The 16,675-nt window shown below is 45.2% G+C and overlaps 1 protein-coding gene across 3 annotated transcripts in view; it reads right to left on the bottom strand.

Annotated features, from left to right (window-relative positions):
• The window catches only part of LOC118503896 (transmembrane channel-like protein 7), a 27,381-nt gene extending 10,706 nt beyond the window's left edge, over positions 1-16,675 (bottom strand). The window contains exons 1-4 of one of the 3 annotated variants that reach the window (XM_036037675.1): positions 15,718-16,675; positions 14,749-15,587; positions 1,600-1,850; positions 1,369-1,506 (exon numbers count right to left, since the gene is read on the bottom strand). In XM_036037675.1, the coding sequence (XP_035893568.1) occupies positions 1,369-1,506; positions 1,600-1,762 (301 nt within the window). In that variant the 5' untranslated portion in view covers positions 1,763-1,850; positions 14,749-15,587; positions 15,718-16,675. The remainder of the gene's footprint in view (positions 1-1,368; positions 1,507-1,599; positions 1,851-14,748; positions 15,588-15,717) is intronic. The other 2 variants (XM_036037676.1, XM_036037677.1) reach the window with 2 other exon arrangements.

The raw sequence follows: 16,675 nt of genomic DNA, 5'->3' as shown, positions 1-16,675 counted from the left end.
ACAAACAGTGCCGTTACAAACTGCGTCGAAGATTCCATTACAACAGCAAACGATATCCTCGCCGCCTCCTGCTGAATGTCAACGAAGCGGTGATCATCAGGAAGCAGAGCCGGTACCTCCACCTCGCCGCTCTTCGAGGATTAGAAGAGTTCCGCGATGGTTCAACGGGTATCAGCTATCTTGAAGGGGGAGATGTTGCGTACGCAGATGGATGTCGCACGACATGGCTCTCCGGGTTGCTCGCGTCGCGCGACAACATGCGGAGGTGTGCGTGTCAGGTGCGTAAGAGAGGTCAACGCGGGTCACAGCGAACAGCTGACGTGTCCTGCGTCGCTCGGAGACAGTGTGTCGATAGCGAGCAACGGGTTAACAGCCAAAGTCGGGCAAGCGGGTTTTAACGTGTAATAAATGTTCGTTTAAGTTTTAAAGTGTATTTCATGTTGTGTCGTATCAGTGTTCAAGCCGTTTATCCGAAACGCACCCAAGGACATAACACAACCTATCATCGTATATCACGCCATCCACCCACTTGCAACGGCATCTATTAACCACGTAGACGACCCTTTGTCATCAGGAAGAGATGCCGACGTCGATGCGTGATGCTCTCGAGATAATTTACGAGCCCCGGCCCTGCGCCCGCTAGTATGTCGCGCTAGTCGTGAAGGGAGCTAGTCGGCGGCGCGCTCAACCAAGCGGACGTTCGTTGAACTGTGCTGTCCGGTCCCCGCGAGGGAGCCGGTACAATTAAGGTAAAAAAGAGAAAGAAAACCCAGAAGCACAGCAGCGCAAAGCTGAGCGGCACTGAAACGATCCGCTACAGAACAACATCAGATCGTGGGACAATTTCATTCCACTATGTGGCGGCGTGGCACATGTGCGAACGTTTTGATGTTGTTAATTTACTCATTTGCATTGAATCTAATGGTTGAATGGAATAGTTTTTTTTAATGCATTTTGGAATGGTTTGGAAGCGATAAAATGGTGCTCCATTTGTTACGAGAAAGCATTAGGTTAATGACAGACAAATAAATGGGAAGTACTAAAACGATTAGGGTCAACGTTTGGAAACAATCAAAATGACACTTCCAAATTATTAAAAAAAAAATTAAAAGTAGTGACCAGCGTTGTTATGGCTACCAAGTCAACACATAGTGAATGGTCAAACCGGAAGCTTTGCGCTAATTAACCTGTTTTTTTCAGATAGTACAATCAGTAAGACACGATTCTACAAAGCGTCTGGTAGTGCGTTCGATTCTCAGGTCGACCGTTTGCTACCAAACGCAACTAGGACTTTTCTTCTAATGGTAGGTGGACGGTGGTTTGGATTTGGAAAAGAAGCGACGCACGCTCTGACACACAAACACTTACCTGAGAGATCGGGAAGGGTGGCCACCTGCATCTCGTGGTATTGTGAACCTCGGCGAGCGACCGTGGAGAAGCTGGCCCTCCGCCGAGTACCTCCTTTCGTGTCCTGGCCTTGTGCTGGTCGGGCGCGTCTTGTTGTGGCTAAAATAACGAAACGCATTAATGTTTCTCTCCGTATCCTGAAGCTCCTGATGCCCCCCGCGAACACTAGGTGCAACAAACGAATCATCTTACCATTTCGCGTTTGTTTTGACGGTAGCAGGGTCGCGATCTTCGATGGATCTCGCTGCATACCTTCCAGATCGGCGGGATAGCTTTCCTGGTAAAATTCGCCACCGGCTTCTTCCCATCCTTGCGTTTTGCTCGCCCTGGATCGTCGATCCTTGCCGCCGGACATAGTTGATCCCGCGGGCGCCTTCTGTCCGCCTTCTTACCTCCAAATATCTGGAATGCGCTTTAGATGGACTCGTTTCTCTCCGTGCTGCCTGCAGAAGATACCAATAGAGGGACACATGCGACACACATGTTAGTTAAATGAGTACTCGACGACTGACTGTGCGAACCGTGCCCGTTACTGATACCTCGGTCGAGGTGGACAGATCGAGGGTGAATAATAGGCGAATGAAGTGTTTGTAGAGCGTGCCGTATCGCACCCGCATCGTACCTGCCCGAAAGCCCGGAAGTACTCCCTCCATCTACTGACACCCTTGATTCTTCCTTTACACAATTACAAACGATTATATCGCCACCGCTGACAAGCGGACAGAATCGGTAACTCATCGTGTATCGTGTCGTACTGGTGCGCTTAATTGCCATCGGCACGGCTACGTCACCACAAGCATTCTTGAGAGTTTCGTTCACTCGCCCTGCTCTGGTTGCAACCAACATCAAACATATCGGAAATATTCTCGGCACCGATACACCATCAGCCGTCCTGTTGATGAGGTGTTAATAGCCTCAATTACCAATTGACAGTCGGCTGTAACATGTGTGACTGATTGTGATAAGATAAGCGGATGCGCCCTGATTGAAGGATTTTCTCCACGAGGGCATACGGCCGACGGCCCGCGGCAGTGATGAGCAGTATGAAGTCTTGGGTAACAGTTCCGCCACCACATCCGAACCGAACCACTTTCGCTCACATTGCGGCGGGGCATTGAAAGTCGTTGTTATCTTATCTGTTGACATTGATCGGTACTTGGGTTTGACCCATTGCTCGAGTACTCTCACTTGCTGTCAGATGCATAGGCGTGTGTGGTGCTGCATACCTTTATCATACCCGGGCAATACGTGTCAAAGGGGTCTCTAACTTTATTACGCTATTGAAAGGTAAATTATACTTCAAAAGCCATTCATCAACGTATACGAGCGTACGTATGCACATTTCTTTTGTAGTTCGATGCACACACACACCCTTCTTCAGATTCTCTCGTGAACCCCCTTCAAAGCAAATGTCTATGTCAACAGGGCATCAGTTCATCAAGGAAGTGATGTAGAGAAAAGAATCCCTTTGAAGTAGACGTTTGAGTGGAAGTGTCCAAGGACTTAATGGACTTGAATTTGGGATTTTCATGAGTGGTATCCTGAGTTTTACAATAACAAGTGCGTTTGAAGTGCCTTAGTGCTACGTCATCTGGAGGCAATCGGAAGTCTTCAAATAAACTCACAACACCTGACTGATTTTTTTTTATTTTAAAGTGACGGATCTCGAAATGGACGCTGAATCTCGGCTACAAAAAAAAAAATCACAGAAATGTCACAATTTTAAATTCCCTTACATATTACACAGGCGTGGCGTATGTTGCCCTTAACCTCAACTCACCTAAGTTCAATCTCGTCCGACAGCCGAAACCGGTGGTTTCCTACACTACCAACCGTCCAAGCGAAAAGGTAAACGTATGCCCCTCCCGAACGCTAGAAATAGGACACAAAACAACGCGGGCTAGACGGTTTCGACCACTTTCTGCACTTTGTCCTACGTACGTCGCTCAAACGTCAAAATGTGGCGTCGAACCTTGGACGAGCATGACCTCAAAGAGAAGGTGCTATCTCGCAACGACGCCACGCTTTCCTCACCGATCTTGGCCACACTTCGGCGCTACATTTGCAGACACGATTCCACCGGGCCAAACGTAGTAAGGAGTAGTAAAATTAAAAATAATATAAAAACCTCCACCACCGATCGATCACTCGTGTAATACACAGCCCCGAAGCGTTTGTCGGGTTTGATCTTGTGATTCACCAAGATGAACTGGGCGATTCGCAGGCCTCAATCAACTGTCGATCGTGTCGATTAATTGCACACAACATCGAAGAGAAAATACAGCAAGAGCGAACACACTCAAACCATTACCGGGCGCGTGAATGGTTTCAAGATCATTCGGTTTCGAAACCAGATATCGAACCAGAAACGATGCAATTCAAGATTTCCGAAGGCCGCATCTCTATTGAAATTGACATATTTTTAACTATTTTTCATTTATTCCCGCCCGTTAATGTCGTCATTAAAACATCTCCCAGTCCCGTACTGAAACCTCCCCGGGTGTTCGTTGTTGGGTGGAGAAGAGGAGAATCGTACGGGCATAACATTGATGAAGGGTAGAAAATTGCAACCTCATTTGACTTGGTTGCTGTCATCCAACGGAACTGGATGTTATCTGTGACGTGAGGCACGAAAAAAAAAAATACCAATAATTATTAGACGGTTTCCGTGCACGATCGGACATTTGAATTTCGCTGGTGTGGTCGGGTGCCTGCAAATCGTTCGAAAAACATGAACCACCACAAACATTCACATTCCGGACATGTGTCTGGGAAAACGTGTCGATAAATATTTCTTCTACTTTTTTCTGATCTAATGAAGATCCCACAAATATTCGCACCCATTCCAATGGCGTTGCCGGAAGGGTTGTTTGTGCTAGCGTGCCGTGGGATATTTTCTTTTTCGGCGAAACAGACACATATCTCGTACTTTATTAGTAGATAAATAGACATATTTCCCGCTCCAGACGGGTTTCTTTCGTTATGGTAAAAATTAGATGAACGGAATACGATGCGAGATGGATTCACAGCGGGCAGATTCGAAAAAATGTTTGAATTCAACAATTCCAAGACTATGAGAAGGTACGCTATAGCATTATTTCTATTGAAAGTCTATCTGACTGTTCATAGTCCATTTCATCTTGAGCAAAGTCCTGAAATGTCTGAAACATTACAAGTGCTTCAAAGATAGAATCTCTCTTATTGGCCTAGCAACCTTTTAAGGTTCACCTAACATTTCTGGCTTACTAGAGTTGGATAGTCCTCACTACAGGGGGAACGTTCCGGATGGGATTTGAACCCTGGTCCTGCCGTATAAAGACCGGCGCCGTTGTCGCCTCGGCCACCCGTCCACGCCACTATTGCTTCACGGAAAGCATATAAGAGCATCAATGTTCTTCGACATAAAAAGGTCCTGAGAACCTGCAGAGGACTCAAAATTGTAAAAATGATGCCATGATGGTGAACTGGGAAGTGTTTTAGTGATCTAAACTGTCAGTTGAGTGCAGAAGTGGCCGGTTCTTTCTAGTCCATCCCGAAGTACTGATTTACATTAAAATCACTGTAGAACTTGCTGAGATATAAACTTGAAGTAAAATTTTCTGTAAAATGTTCTCTACTTTTTCAATGTTCTCTTTTGACCATTCGATATCTGACACTAACCGAATTCTAGTCAAAAAATAAAAAGAAGAATCAAGAATAAATCAATATTTCCGTACCCTTACTTCCAAGACGCAAGAACTTCTGTACTTGGTAATTTTTACGGCAACATTCCATTCCATTCCAAAATTGCACCAAAACGTGCGCAATTTCACACAACGTCACTGGGGCAACACAGACGAACAAATGAAACATCTCTCCCCCGAACCGAAACCACACGATGGTAACACCGGTAGCCTCAATGTTTGTAGCAACGCGAAGCACGTGCACACAGCGCGTTTAGGCAAACACTACCGCCCATCGCGGTTGCGAACATCGCGAGCGTATTTATTTGATGCGAGTAAACGCGATCGGCTCGCTGGCAGAAGACACCACCATAAGTCCTCCCCCCATTGATGGTTGGCGGGTTTGAACGAGCATTAAGTCTGTCTGCTTAATGTGCCAGACGTTCTGTTGGCAGCAAACGAGTAGTAGTTGCCCCCGTCTTCAGCGTAAGTTTGAATCACTTCCAGGCCGGATAAAGCGTTTGTTTATTGGTAGCAATCGCAACCGAACGATAGTAGTAAACACGTATGGTGCAACGCACGCACGCAAGTGGTTTTCTTAAAAACAAATCGTTCTAATTGTCCTGGCTTAGTTTGGTGCGTTTATTTGTCTAGCGCACGCCTTGGCTGCTGTCTTTTGCTGCGTCGAGAACAGATCGATCGAGTGATCGAGGAAAGGTGGGACACAAGAGTGTGCGTGCTAAGGGAGTTGGTACGAAGCAATCAGTGAGTTATTAAAATCACCCATAAATAAGACTTGCCGACGTTAATTCGTTTATTTATGATGTGATTTATAAGCTGCTTAAGACATAAGACAGCCGTTGCAACTGTATGATACAGTCTCGACGTCATCAGATACATATTGTCTGTAAGTCATCAAATTTTGACATCTCAAAGTCATTTGTTTCTCTATGTAGGAAATGTTACATGCTCTCAGTACTGAATTTTGTATCAAAGGTCTTCTGGACTGCAGAATAAGTAGTTTTATGAAATTAAAGGGAATCAAAGCTGTCAGAAATGCCAGGCCAACATATCTCGAGGTGGTACTGCCGAACAATAAGTGGTTCCGATTTTTATAGTCTCTCCGGAGTGTCCGGTGGCAAAGGCGATAACGGCGCCGGTCTTCACACGGCAGGACCAGCGTACAAATCCCATCCAGACCCATCAGATTCGTACGACTTCAGAAGATAATAACTGCAATGCAGTCTTCAAAGTTATGTGTAAACTTACTTTAATACTACGCATACGTCTCTTCTTCATCTGCAGGCAACATTTGAAAGGCTAAAGGAAAAAGCCTGTGGCCTATGCCTAGCAGCACCTCTATTACTATTTTACCCCCCAAAACATATCTATTCGAACTATTCTAAACAATCAATCAACCAATCATCACTCAATCGGAAACACAGTAAACAAGCGTTATTCAATTGCTGTCGTGCTGTTCTGTCCATCGTAGACACTGATTCTAATCTATTTATTAACAATCGTTATGGGTCTAGCGTGGTTCAATTGAGCAGGCGGCAAGATCACTTCACCACAAAACAGTTAAGATCGTGGCACAAACACACGCACACACACACTAGAGGCTATGATGATTGAAGCACCCAGCAGAACGGTTACAGAACTAGCTATATTTGAGTTCTATTTTCAGCTGAGGTTCGCCGAGCATTTGACATTTGTCTAGGAATCTATTTATGTGAGTCATTCCACCTCTGTGTCGGAATGGAAGCAAAATTTCATCCTCCTTATATTTAAGATGAATTATCTTCATAAATACAGGATTAAATGGTGTTGCATAGGAGCTTCGAAAAAAACGTTACAAATGCCCTCATTTAAACTCGATCCATCGTTTCGCCTGCGCTAGTAAGCGGAAGTAGAAATGGTGCACGGGATGTTCAAACAACAACTACAAAAAAAAAAAACCACCCGTAAAAGCAAAAAGGCAACCACCCACCGGAACAGCAAAATTATATATTGTGTGAAACAGGCAGCAGCAGCAGCAAAAAAACGTATCCCCTGCTTTTTCTACCCCCTAGCTGTTGTGTTTAGCTCGAACGGAAGAAAAGATAGTAGTAGAGCATCGGGAAGCAGACATTGACCGTTTTCTTGTGTCTGTGGTCCGACGAAAAGCAAAAAAAGAAGAAGTATGCGCCCGTCTAAGATTGGTTGCATATTGTGCAATCGTGCATACAGAGTGTGGGAGCTTCGTTTTTTTCTTTTATATTAATTTAGCACTTGTACTGTGTGAGTCCATGATGACTCAAGCCGAGTCTCGGCAGCCTAAAAAAGTGACCGCTGAAGCGTTGAAACCGTTTGCAGAAACCGTTCGGCTTAAAGACTCGATGACCAATGTTGCATCAAATCATGGTGGAAGGTTTTGAATGGCCGGACGGTTGGTACTGTTGGTACACAATCGCAAACGATTGCGTGCCATTGCTTAAGCGAAAGTGAATTTCTTGTAGCATGTCGTTGACTTACTGTACAGAGTGATTGAAATTGCTGTTGAGGATTTATGGGAAGAGAAGAGGCGCACTAAACTTCGGAGACTTTTATCACGGACCGACTTCGAGTACTTCCCGCAGTGATCATGTGATGTGATCTTGCGTTAAATGATGTCAGGTACATCGGTTTGAAGAGCCAGGAAACACGCTCAGTAATCAAGTTGCTGGTCATGATCAGGCTTTTGAATCATGAGAGTTGGCAGACGCTCTATACCACTCGCAAAGGACTCTCACTTCAATTTGCAGTCCATGTCGTATATACTTCGGAGAACTCTTGGGACTTATTGCGCTCAGATATACTGCTGAAATTCGTAATGATCGGGTATATAACATTTCCGAGTAACTTATTCAGGTCATGCCAACTCGATGATACGAAAGATACTTCGGTAGACAAAGATTGGTACCATCAATATATTCTGAAAAAATGGAGACTGTCATAGAGGATTCTGGACTCATTGGGATTAGAGGAGCTTTGAGGTATTGCTTCAGTCGATTCTAAGGATCACTCATTGCCTAGAACTTGAAGAAGGGTGTAGTAATATTTTATATATTTTCGTATTGGAATTGGTTGGAACTAGCTAACAAAAACTCCTGACGTTCTTATCAGGACTTCTCATAGGTCATATGAATTTACAATATCTGTAGACTTCAACAATTACTCTACTTTTGTCCAGAGCTCTAGCCTCTAAAGACTCCATGGCATCTGTGTAAAGTGCAGTCTTCTAAAATGAGCGAAAGCTCTCAAGAATTTTTCGTCCAATGAAACGACAGTTTACATAGACTTCCTGGTCTGATATAGCCACTGCGTTTTATTAGCCCCAAATCGTAACCTGTTGTTCACTATCTACAGCTCATACTCTAATGTTCGCCAAAGTCCCCAAAGACCATGGCACGCGAAACGAACCCACCATTCCCATACCGCTTTCTTTTCGGCAACAATTTTCATCAAATTAACACTAGCAAAAAACCAGCGGCCCGTTTGCAAGTTTCCCGGGAGGCACTAGGTGTACGTACCACACCTTCCACAATATAGTTGTTCCGCAACACGCAACAGCAAAACAAAACCCTTTAAAAACCACTGCATCAGGTTTCGAAAGGTACGTTAGTCACAGTTGGTCGTGATGTAGGACAAAAGCCATGTGTCATCAGATAAACTCACCACAACCAGGCAACTCCTCGTGGGACTGTTTTTCTTTCCTACTGCCAAACTTTCACCTCCAACTTTTTTTCCCCCCGGCCCGAAAGTCGGCAAAAACTTTGGAAAAATGTAACCGCTAAAGCTGGTGCACAGCAAAAGGCAAGAAAATGAAACGCTGATCGTGGCAAATGCAACCACAAGATCGAACACCGGCCGGAGGTGTTCGATGCAGCTGATTCCACACTAACGTACCGGAACGTGCTCTCCGTGGCGCACGATGGAGGTCCGTTCACAGCTTTCCGCCCGACATGGATCACATGATTGGCAATCAAACGTCTAATTGCGATTCATTTGTGGTGACTTGCAACGGCGATACGGCGCATCTATCGTTAACCTTTTTATTTTGCTGCACGGAACCGTAGAGACTTGATTGAAAAATTAAATGTTATTTCAATCGTGCCGGGAAAAATAGGGGAGAAAATCATCCTAGTAGAAAAAGAACAACAGCAGACACGACACGATGGTTCCATTTCGTCACCGAAATGTACATTTAAAACTGACAATTAAAAGCCAAAAATAACAATCCGCCCGATGGTCTGTGTGTGTGTCGGCACTATTCGCATTGCCTAACCCGGCCCATTCGTGGCGCCACCATGTTCGCCTGACAACGAAACCATCTTGCATTGTTTTATTTTTTCGCACAATTGCCCCTCAGACCAGACCGGGGGCGAGGATCTTCAGCTGTTGCTCTTGAAAAAGGTTTTTTGTTTGCCCTGCCCTCTGTTAGAGAGTTAAGTTCACTTGTGCCACATAAATTTCCACACTCGGAAAAATGGGGAAACATTGTTCGGTGTAGCGGACGGGTTTGGGTTGTTTGTCGTTTGCTTTAAGCATCTACACGATCGCAACATGATGACGATTGCACGAAGAAACTCCTCGACTGTGAGTGTGTGTCTCCGCAAATCTTTCATCTTGTTTCTATCTTCAATTCGCGGCCGGTTAAAAATATCTATATCCACATCCGCAATTTCTGTTTCACCCGTCCATTTGGGTGCGAAAACGCTTCCTCGTCGGAACCATCGACCGTGCACATCTGATCAAGAATCGCGCAAGTGATCGCAAACCCGCAAGGTACTCGACGATGGGGTGAGTATTGGCGAGAATGCCTCACAAATTTTTATTAGTCGTCGATCTTTCCAATTAGAAACACTCTAATTAAATTACACCCATTTCGCAACCGTCCCGCCACTGATGCATGCTGACGTGACCAGGATTCTGCCCTTTAAATGTCACTCGTCCCCGTCCATATCAACGACGCACGATGGGACTAGGGATTTTGACACTTGTCTGTTTGAGCAATGGCGCAAACAAACACGCTTGTTTATCGTGCCCGTTGACACCGGGAAGGAGCAAAAACTTTGACCACGAAATGCAAAAAGTTGCCCACAAAAGTTCGGTATGACAAATCACTCGTCACCCGCTGTGATCTACCACCGGTGATGATCGTGAGGGGTTGTACCTGTGCGCCTGTTTCTAGATGGTTTCCGGAAGGGGTTTTTGAAAATCGTGACATGAATAACGATTGACATACGGCAGTAGCTAACAATGAGTGGAGCATCGCGGGAGGCACAAATATGGTTTGCCTATTACGATTCCGATTATTTGCATTGGCAAATGAACGAGTGTTGCTGGTAATTATCACGGATAAGTGTAGACAAATATCATGACGTTTTTTTAGAGTGAGTTTTGTATCGCTCCCTCTCTCTCTATCTCTATCTCATTGGCCTAACGACCTCTTAAGGTCATGCCTGCCATTTCTGATTTACTAGACGTAATGATACCACGTAGTTGGACCGTCTCACTACATGGGGAACGGTTCAGATGGGATTTAAGCCCCGGTACTGCCGTATGAAAACTGTAAGAAGAATGCTACCCCTTCTCTACATCAAAAACGGTTTGAAAACAACGCAACTCTTTCACCAACATGTGCAGCCGGGATAGTGATGGTACCGGAAACCACCAACAGCTGACCCGATAAAAATACGAACGCTACAGTACGGTGGATGTAATCTACGAAGCAGTGAAAGAGAAAAAAATCTCTTTCTCGACAGAAAAAGTGTTCCATTTTCGGAATGGAAAGCGAACGCCACGAAACAACAACGATCGAAAGAAAAGTGAAATAGCATAATTGGAGCCAATCTGTGCCTTGCAGAAGCTACAGAGTGGTTGAAGACCTACTCCAACGTTAATTTTGCGTGAGCAGATGCTCAAGAAAGTTGAAGACATCTTAAAAATCCTCAAACTTCTACATCCTTTAACCATTAAGCGACAAATCTTCACAGCATTCCCCTGACATCATTGATAAGACGTCTCAACAACAACAGACGAGATCTTCAAACGTCCTCAAAAAGTTGCACACCGCTGCGAGTCAGTCAGCGCGCGATTTGACGCATAAACGCAGGAAACATTCATTTAAAACTCCTCGAGCAAACCGCTCCAAGGATGGTACTATTTTAAGCGAATCATCTCATTGCCAATCCGTCCCCGGGATCCACAACCTTTAGGAGCGGCTCACAGCACCGGAAGGTCAGACACAGCGAGCGAAAGAACGACGGCACCGCGGGTTGCTGTGCAGCGCTTTATATTTGTATGCCTTTTGCTCGCTTCTCCGTCACCGCTGCTGCAGCGTAAAATCGTACCGAAATGCAGCAGAACTGGTGTCGGAACAGGGAGTTAAAAGAACGGTTTAACTTGAGTTTAATCTCGCAGCAACGGATCACATTAGATCATCAGACGAGCGTGTGAGCGAAGCAAACGAGCTAAGCCCCCCTGGCTGGTATGTAGGAATGATTGTTTGGAATGATGACAAGATGGGCACCGTGATAAATTATTCTCATTGCGAACTCTGTTGCGGATTGGTTGGAAGGGGTAAGTAAAAACAGCTGCCAAGCGTTCTTATCATACTCCGGTGGAGATGATGGTATAAAAATATTCAAAGCAAGTCCTCATCCAGTAGATACCCCTGATTAGCTTAACTCTCTTGCTTATTTTATAAATGCCAGCGTAATGATCAACCAGTTTTTTTGTTGTGTATGTATAATAAAATGTAAGGTGGAATTTATCATCATCATGGTCCAAGTTTGGACTTTTGGTTAAAAGCTTATCTAGATATCAAACACTAGTTATTCTATTGAAAGTTGGATGGTTATTAGCATAGCTTCCAGCCGCTCTTCTTAAAGGCAGTTTGATGCTAACATAACCATGGCTGTCATGAAGTATTTTTTAAAAATATGTTCAGATTTTGGAATCCTTGAAGATCAGTTGCTCCTACGTCTTACTAGCCTATTGGCGATCTTCAGGTAAAGGTCTACCTAAAGTATCTATAAAACGTTGGTAAGGGAAGGGTCGCTCCTACAGCCGACCCGCACATCATCAGAAATCTTGTCCAGAATCTACGCCACCGTTCAGGCGTAGATACTCTCATCTTCGGTCCATGATGCGGAACGATAAGGTGCTCAGGTCCTTATCAATCCTTATCAGTTTCCGGAGGCATTATACAATTGTACAACGTTGTTGGATATCCTGTCCGGTTAAATCCCAATCCGGTACTACCGGTAGGTTCAGTGAGAGTCATCAAGTTCTAGCAGTTGAAGTATTTCTGTACTCTATATCAACAAGAATCCACGACAAAGACTTGCAGTTTAAGCTATAGGGAAACTGGAAGATCTGCCCTGTTCACCATCCAGCTGCGACTACAGTGCATCTCCACCCTTCAGCATTTGTTTACTTAGTTCAAACTGCACTGGGGATCATTCCACAATCCGTCCCAACCTTCTAGGGCTTAAATCATCATTGCGAATGTGATAGTTAACCACAAAACACTTGTGTCAGTTGAACGCATAGCAAAGTGTGAGAGAAGCAGATAGGAGCGTTCCACACATTTGCTGTCAAGTGGTCCGGGGCGATTTACATATCTACCCAATGAGGGAAGCTCTTGGATAAATGACGATAAGTGTATCTTTATCTCGTTACCACTCCGATGAACCGGACACGTTGAGACGCAGTAGTGACGACGTGGTGTCTCCCGCTTAAACTCCAAAGCTGCTCCAAATTAGAGACAAATGTTTCCTGTGTAATGGCGGCGTTAGAATTGTCGTTATATGTTAGATCGCTTGGCTCGCCAACACTCACGTTCTATTGTGCGCATGGGTATAAACATTTGATAACGCGCAATGGTACGCAAAATAGAAAAAAAAAACATCCAAAACAAACTTACAAAAAACAGTTCATGTACGCGGCACAGGTTGCTTATCGAAAGCAACAACGGTAAATAAATACAGCAGCAACGCTGCAAACACAAGAAGCACAACGAACCACCTCCTCATCGACCGTCCGAAGAGCTGCAGCTGTTGCCTTGTATTATGGTTTTCACATCCGCCGTTCGGTCTCGCTTTGAATGCCACCGGGAGCTGCTATGCAACACCGGTGCCAAGAGGTGCGATGATGTGCAATCGGACACGAAGGGAGCACCGAGTGATGAACATTGATTGAAACGAGTGAATGAGGTCACATGGCACTGGGGAGTCCATTTCCGTGTTGTACTCACAGTGCCCGAGCTTATAAAGTGTTGGAAGCAATATGCTACGCTTCAATGGTATTAGAACATAAATTGAGTGAGGATCATAACTCATAATTGGAAGTAAAAGATATTTGAAATGCAAAGTATTTGGTTCGAGTCTGAAGGAGCGTTGAAGTTCTTATTGAAAGCCCCTGAATTATCTGATTCATTCGGTGCTCTAGACGCTTACTGGCGATTATCCTCATTTCATGAGGTTTCGAAACCTTCAACTTCTACCGACTTGGGCACTTAGGTTTATAAATTTTTAAACCCCTTTGTCGCGCCTCTCAGTGGTTTGATCTCAAGGGCTTTTACCACTAATTAATCTTGTACAACAGGGAGTTTAACTCCTCCTCATCCTGGCGGTAGAGATTTTCTACTATCTTCTATTATTTCTGATACTGACGTAAAATAATAATGATAATCAAAGACTTGAGGCTCTCCTATCGAGAGAAGCTGCACAAAACTGACCAATACCTCGTACATACCCTGGTCTAAAACTGTCCAATACTTCGTAGCAGTTTTCCAAAGGAAAGTCAGTTCAAAAAGAATATTTAAACCCATATCTGCGAGAGGACAATGGAGGATCCTTCATATTGTACTGGGTGTTAAATTCGTCCTTAGATTCTGTCCTATCTGGCTCATGTCATGAGAATAACACCAGACGTCCTGATGCCCAGACGCCCACCAAGTATTGTTAGACCATTAGACAGAAGACAAAGCTGCGGTGATGTCATTGAAGTCCCCGCCAGAAAGGTCGAGATTAAAGATCGACAGTATTCCAATACACGTAAAATTCAATCTCATCTACTGTTTTTTGGAAAGGTTATTGGCTTTCTAGCTTCTCGTCTTACACACTAAATACACCCGGTTATCACAACTCCCATTCCTACCAAGAGCTAAGTTGCTCTATTCTTTCGAGGTCATCACCAACTTCGTGACCCACCTTTTTCTGGAATGAATAATGTGTGCGCTCCAGATGAGATTGCGATCGTGACACGCTGTAACACACATTTCAATCGTTCAACATTGTGCACGACAGCGCATGGGGTAATTACAACCTGATCTTAAAGCCACCGTCTAATGCTTCCGTAATGCGCGGAATACGAGCATGTAGGGGGGAGGGGTTGGCTTTCACCAGCAAAACGCGCCTGGAACTGGTTTACGACACACGCCTGTAACTGGTTGTCATTTGATAGATTTGTGTTAACGCCCAGAATAACCTGTATTAGCTAGTTATGGGGGCAGAGAGTATTCGCTATTGGAATCTCAAGTCATGCTGCTGTAGAACTTCCGTGCCACAATGTAACGCCAGTGACTGGAATGCATTTAACTCTACCCCTAACCACCAGGAACGGAAAATGTGACTTTAAAAACCCAACTTACCCAATCTCCACAGCATCCACACCGTGTCTCGGCCACCTACTCTACAGCCTACTTGCTCAGGAACGGGGTGTGCCGTACGGTCCCTGTCCCGGTGGGGGTTGGTTTCACGGCTGCTGCTGGCTGAACAATTCTTTGTTCTTCACTCCGTGTCACACACGTCTACTGCGATTACTACTCGCCTAGATTGCTTCTGTTGCCCAAGGCAACACTACGCAGAGCGCACGACACTAACCCCGGCACTCCATCTTGAGGCCCTTCGGAACCTTGGTACACCAACCTCGGGAATGTGGTCCGTAAGAACCGTTTGGGGGGTGGGAACACCCACAAACACACACACAGGTCGGAAACCGGACCTATATTTTCTGCGGTCACCGGAGAACAGGAAATCCTTGCAAGACACGATTTGCTTCAAAACACTGTTGTTACTCCTTTTCTAGATACTTTTGCTTCATTTTTGTTTAAACAATTTTTATAAAAGAAAAAACACACACACACAAAAGAGCACCGGTTTTCAATCACACTCTCACACACAATTCTCTACTTTTACTCCTGTTGCGATTTCACTACTTCTTTCTTCCTCTCACTGTTGGCGGTGGTCAGTCGAAACTGCATCTCGCCTACTGTGGATTAGAATCGCTCCACAACAACACAACCACTCCATCACTGCACCAGAAGAATGTGTGGCCATTTTTACTCCCTTATTTTGTGTAGCGCTCACTTGTTATTTTCCGGTTTTTGTTCCACTTTTTTTCTGTGGTCAGCTTCTCTCGTGCTGCAGCCGATGACGATTGCACTTTGCACAATGCAGCACTAGAGCACTTATTTTGCGTGGGGAAAATCTAGGAAATCAGAAAGGGCTGTTTAGCTCTTTTTTCTGTGGATGAGGAAATTTTTTCCAATTTTCACTTCAGCTACACAGCTACTTCCTCGGTGAAAATTGTATCCGATTTTCGGGGGTAGTTTCCTTACAATTTACACACCTACTGCTGCTGCTCCTTCGACGCATCCTGCTACGCTCGTTCGTCGTTCCATGATGGCGCTGCTTCTCACTTCAACATTCTGCCGTCTTTTCATCCATTATCGCTTTTCACTGGAGCTCCCCGGAAATGATTTTCACGATTTAGCTAAACTCCACCACATCACCACACACCAACAAGAAGCGGCCTTTAATTTGTATTGCCAATTTCGGATGGATTCAGGTTGACCCCGTCGCACACACACGTAGCATTTTTATGCTCGTACGGCTTGCAGCAGCAGCAGAACTTTGATTTTGCCTGGTTGCTTGGTTGCTTCTTCGGTCAACACACACCATCTAGAGAGCTTTTCCGCCAGCATCCAACGCGTACACACACACACACACCAGCACACACAGCGGCAGAAGTGATGATTTTGAAGCCCTTTCTCTTCTTCTCACCGCACACGTATACACATGCGCGCCTTTCACATCTATACACACAGCCACCCGCCGTCGCTGTGCACCGCGTCACACCCTTCTTCACCCGTGAGCAAGAAGAAGAAACACACATACAAAGCACCCCGCGAACCAAACACACGTACAGGTGAAAATTTTACCTCCGCGGATGCCGTACACACTGATGGGGTTTGCTATTGCAATACACTTTTTGCCCTTTTTGCTGTGTCAACAATTGGCCTGATCGGACCCCGCTTTCTTGCTTGCCGTTTCTCACTGCTACTGCAGGAAGCAGAAAAAATGCGGTGCGTTTGCCGACAGACACAGACGACGACACCCCGGACACGCAAATGTCTGCACCGACAGCCTCTTGCACAGCGGACCCGTACGGTTCGAGCGCGAGAAACATAATGAGCAAAGTACGGGTCGAGAGACGCTCGACCGCAGCAAGAGAAAGGCGCTGGTTCAGCAACCGCGCAAAGGAGAGAGCGAGAGAGAGATACACACATGCACCGC

This window comes from Anopheles stephensi, chromosome 2 (genome assembly GCF_013141755.1).
Source record: "Anopheles stephensi strain Indian chromosome 2, UCI_ANSTEP_V1.0, whole genome shotgun sequence".
NCBI classification, from domain to species: Eukaryota; Metazoa; Arthropoda; class Insecta; order Diptera; family Culicidae; genus Anopheles; species Anopheles stephensi.
The sequence above is the reverse complement of the archived record's forward strand: the minus strand, read 5'-3'. Positions and strand labels throughout refer to the sequence as shown.